General features: G+C 33.9%; 1 protein-coding gene across 1 annotated transcript in view; it reads right to left on the reverse strand.

The window, feature by feature from the left end:
- Positions 1 to 260: 260 nt before the first annotated feature.
- Positions 261 to 5,129, reverse strand: part of LOC108754697 (whirlin) — a 112,044-nt gene continuing 107,175 nt past the window's right edge. Inside the window, exons 14-16 of the mRNA XM_018497198.1 lie at positions 3,944 to 4,249; positions 2,288 to 2,366; positions 261 to 426 (exon numbers count right to left, since the gene is read on the reverse strand). Coding sequence (XP_018352700.1) covers positions 284 to 426; positions 2,288 to 2,366; positions 3,944 to 4,249 — 528 coding nt within the window. The 3' untranslated portion in view covers positions 261 to 283. The remainder of the gene's footprint in view (positions 427 to 2,287; positions 2,367 to 3,943; positions 4,250 to 5,129) is intronic.

Below are 5,129 nucleotides of genomic sequence, written 5' to 3' on the forward strand. Positions count from 1 at the left end.
CGGGCTGAAGTGAAGTTCCCACCACCAGGGCCAGGTTAATCAATTAGCAGCTGACCGACAGCTCGGCCGTCCGAATCGAGAAACTCGAAAGAGATCCCTTCGAGTTAGTCCCTTCGAGGGGACTGTTTTTCAAAGTCGGATCTTTGGGAGATTTAATTGACGATCCGTCCGCGGTTGGTCTCGATCGGATTTAACGGCGGTGACGTTCAAGCTGAATCGCCGCCGGCCGAGCTTTGGTCAGGTTGGGCTACGGTGGTTCCGGCTCGGAGGTGGGAGATTCCTGCTACGCCTCCAGGAAAATCAGTGCCGTCGGCTTCGGTTCCAAGTTGCTCTTCTTCGCCTCCACCACCAGGAACTCGATCTCGTTTCGGTCACGGCGCGCAAACGACTCCGCGATCAGCCGCGCGACCTCTTGATGGTGAAGTCCTGCAAGTAGAATTAATTATTGTTCAGAGAATCAAATTTAGCAGGTAATTAAATTTTAAACTCGTTTCCTTACTTCAAAATGACATGACTGAAATAATGAAGTAGTAAAATGCGGAACAACTACTTATGTGTTGTCTGAACCACAGTACAATGGTTGAGTGACTTATGTTGCAATGACGGTATTTTGTTGCTTATATAACTAGACTGTTTTCTTCAACTACGAATTTTTTTATGGCAACTATATTATTTCGTTGGTTTAGATAGAATGTCCAGATGTAGTATGGATAAATGTTACGCCTTGAATAATTATTCTAAATACAAATATAAATTTAGTTGTAATTGCCCTAACTATTGGTTGGTTCAGAAAAATTACATTGATATGATATAAAGACTGGTTGCTAAAAAAATTAATATGAAATTTATAATTAATATTTTTTTATTTTTCATGCAATAAATCATTTCATATACATATAGGCAACAAAATAAAATCTTTTTAAGCCATCACGATTGATGGAACTGTACAGGTAGGTACCTTATACATGTCAATGATCCCTTAACTAGTTTTAAATTTTGAATATCATAATAATCAGATTACGCATAATTACATTGACATAGTTGACACATCAAAGTAAAAATGTCACATCAACCATACACGTACCTTTCAACAAAGATAATTAGAATGATGCTATATTGCTTACTACTAAATATTTATGGTAATGTGAATTATATCTTTTTTTCATGTAAAAAAGGAAAAACTGTTTTTTAATTTGAAAATTATTGATTAAATATACTCTTCATATGGTCAAATGTCATTTTTGTCAATTTCGTTTCATGATTAAAAAAAATCATTGTTTTTATTTGTTTTTATTTGCAACGATTTTGTTTTTAATAATAACATTTATTGAGTTATGACGATTTTTATGATTTTTGATGAAAATAAATTAGTTCATGATAGAATAACATTTTCTTAATTTATTCATGATATAATAACTTAAAAATTACGTTTTTTTAGTTATATTATTTTTGAAGTAAGGAAACGATTATTATTGTTCATTTAAATCAATTTTTTTAATTCTCTGTCGGCCATGTGGAATTTTATACCTTTTGTCAGCAATCTAGGTCGTTGAATTTCAATGCAGATTTTTATATTGTTTTAGATTTTTATGTAAAAATCTGAAATTCTTGCATATTTGTGGAAGCTTCAACAACGAGTTTTTACTATTGTTTTTGCGTAGTTTTGTTAAAGTCCTTGTAAAAATTTAACTAGATACACAGATTTATAAATAATTTTGTTGGACTATCAAAATAATTATATAGAACGCTCAAGTGCTGATGACTACTGCAAAAAATTTTAACATTCTAGCAATCAATTTAAGCGTCCTACATAATTATTTTGATTGCCAAACAAAATTTATTTATTATTATTTTCAGATTTTTATCTAAAGCTAAATTTTCAGATTAATACCTCAGTAAAACTGTTTATTTTTTCGTGTAGAATTCGAATTTACTTATTTTTTTATAGATTTAAATTTATTTATCAGCAATTCACAATTAAAATGTCAATGCTTCAAAATGTCAAGTGCTTCAAAATCCAACTTGGCTAGAGTTAAAGCGTTATTATTATTGGGTCGAATATATCATTATCGTTTAAATTGTTCCATTAGAAAATTAAATTTGCTTAAGGTAAAACACTATCAATCAAAAGAAAGTCGATCTTTTTTCTCTGAAATCGAAGCTCTGCGCAAATCTTTAAATCAATATAACCATAATTAGAAATTACAATAATAAAATTACTATGATAAAATAGGTATATAAAATGTTTTCGCACAGATCTATTATGTTTTGATCTTGCTGGTGTTACCTTCAACTTTTTGACCATCGACCTCGAGAATGAGCTGTCCGACTTCGAGGCCGCCAGCTTCGTAAGCTGCTCCGTTGTCCTGCAACGAATTACCGTATGCGTTAGTCATGTTTATAGCGTAATATTGTTTATGCCACCGTAAATGGCGTCAACGATAAATTCGCCCGCGACGCATATTAATCGCGCGTTTCACTCAAGCTTCATTTAAGTTAAGCGCTTGGCATTATAAGTAACATAAAACATATATTTTGTCATAATGTATTTCATTAAGAAGCTTAAGAAAATGTTAATTGGCGTCATTAGCATACTCCATTTTCGTGCATAATTATTTATGTAGAGTAAGCTAGATAAGAGAAATAGATTTGCATATTCAATATCAAGAGAAAATATTCTTTTTAATTTTTAAGATCATGTCCGGATAATATTACATCTTGAATTAATAAATGCTTGAAATGAATTAAGAAATAAAAATATATTCTTGTTTTTCAGTTGGAAATCAATAAAGATGAAATATCTTATTCATCAATCAAAAGGTTTTTTTTTTTTCTTAGAAACCTTAGCTCTGCAATTTTTAAATGGGTAAACATAATTACAGTAATGAAATTCTTTTCTGATTCTTAATGAAGCACAGACAATTATGCCCTAAATATTATTAGCTCTATAGTCATTTGACTCTAATTTCTTTCTAAAACTATTTTAATCCAACTTTTCTTAGTCTCTTTCCTTCTAATGACTTTCCTTCTGCCAGCAATCTATAACTTTACTCTAAATCTCCGATATACATCCTCTTTTATTCTTGTTTCAAATTAACGTTTTCTGGCTTTGTTCTGGTTTCCCTTTAATCCAATTTTCTTAATTCTACTTTTACTTTTAATTCAATATCCCACGGCTTTGCTTCAATTTTCCCTTTGATCCAACATTTGCCAGCTTCGCCCTAATTTATCCTATGTTACATCCTAACTTCTACGTTAGATAACCTACCAGAGATAGCTTCAAAACTATCAACTAGCCCACACATAGAATCACTTGTTTCACCTTACAACTTATGTTTCGATTTATTGGTGGAACGAACATTACAAATTCCTACATTCCAAAGAAGAGTTCGGAAGATTTCTTCGCAAAACATCTACATTTCTATGTCTTTGATTATAATCGATTTTATATACAGTTTTTAATACGGGAAATTATTTATGTCCAATTTAAAGCGTGAATTAAAGTTAAGATGCAATCAAGGGAACACACACAGAAAAATATCATTTTATTCCCGAAGAAAAGTGATTACTCCATTTGCTTTCTTTCTTTTAAGTAATGACTACCTTTGACAAGGAACATTTTTCTCGACAATAATCTTAAAATGTACTTATTAATTTTGGAAAAATTCCTTAGTCTATACTTAACATAAAAGAGAGAATTTATTTTCTTCCGAAGAATGCTGTAAAATTAATCGAAAAAGCGATTTTATATGCAAATTTAATCTGATAATCTTAACAGTAATATTAAATTTACTAGGGAATTCCCAGATTTTGAATAAATTTGATTCGCTCGTGATAAGCTTATGATAAATTTGCGGATACATAAACTTTTGATGTGCTTGGAAGTAATTATTGTTCGCATACATTACTTATTTTTCTACGTACAGGACTCTGTCGAACTCACGTGTATGTTGATGATCCGGGGCAGTGGGTGCTTGGTGTTGGCGCCGCCCTCGATGGCGATGCCTAGAATCGACTTGGTCTTTTTCACGGTGATCCGCAGATTGCCCTGATGATCGGGCACCACCAGGGCGCCATCCTCCTCCCGTCGCTCCGACATCTCGCTGCGGGTCAGCCGCTGCACGCTGTGATGCCGCCGCGGCGGGCCTCCCGCGGTCCCACCCACGGCGGACCCGCTGCCGGAGCCACCCTCCTCCAGCAGCTGCGCTTCCTGCATGTCGAAGCTCCGCGAGAGCTTGTGTGCGAGCTCCTGGAACGGGCACAACTTGCATTCGAACGGCGGTAATCGAGCATCGGGTCTCTTCTCCGGCCATTTCGCCGGATACGCGTCAGCAATTACCAAAAGCCGTTTAATTGTGCTTCGCACCACGTCGTGAATCTTCGAAACGTATAATATTGCGTTATGATATTTTAAAGTAAAATTAATAAATGTATTGAGTAGATTTGAATCTTTAATTAGATGTAAATTACGAAATTTCAAAGTTCTCTCAATTTTCTTTTTTAAATTGCACAATTGAAATAAAAATAAAATTACGATTTTTATAAGTTACAATAAGCTCCCGTGTTTTGAGTTCTGAGTAATGAAATTCTAAATTCTTTAAATTGTTTTAAATAATAACAATAATGTTACACAACATTTGAGAATTATGTTTATTATTATTTTCGATCGTTTTTGTAATGAAATCATAATTTTACTTACAGAAAAGAGCGCAACGAGATTTTTTTTTAATGAATTTTATGAATTAAACGTAGTTGCTGTCGCGTACCCAAAATATCATCTCAATGCACACACACACGCACGACGACACAGCACATAAGAGCTAAAAAGGCTTATGCTAGCATATTCGCGTGCACGCTGCAGTGGAAGAGCGTTCTGGTAGTCTTCACGCAGCTTCCGAGATACCGTAATAATTATCGTAAGATATCTGTGCAAATAATTCGTAATAATTCACGAGCTCTCGTATTGTTAAAACACATCTCTCCGCAAGAGATATTCCGAGCATTAATTCCGAAGTAAAATGCAAAAGTACTGATCGGAAGCTGATAGAGAAAAGTGTTCGAAACGGTTGCATACACACCACCGTTCATAAGTTCGAGATACTTATTTGCAATTTATCGCGTCTCGTGAA

The sequence above is a fragment of the Trachymyrmex septentrionalis genome, unplaced genomic scaffold, assembly GCF_001594115.1.
Source record: "Trachymyrmex septentrionalis isolate Tsep2-gDNA-1 unplaced genomic scaffold, Tsep1.0 scaffold119, whole genome shotgun sequence".
NCBI lineage: Eukaryota > Metazoa > Arthropoda > Insecta > Hymenoptera > Formicidae > Trachymyrmex > Trachymyrmex septentrionalis.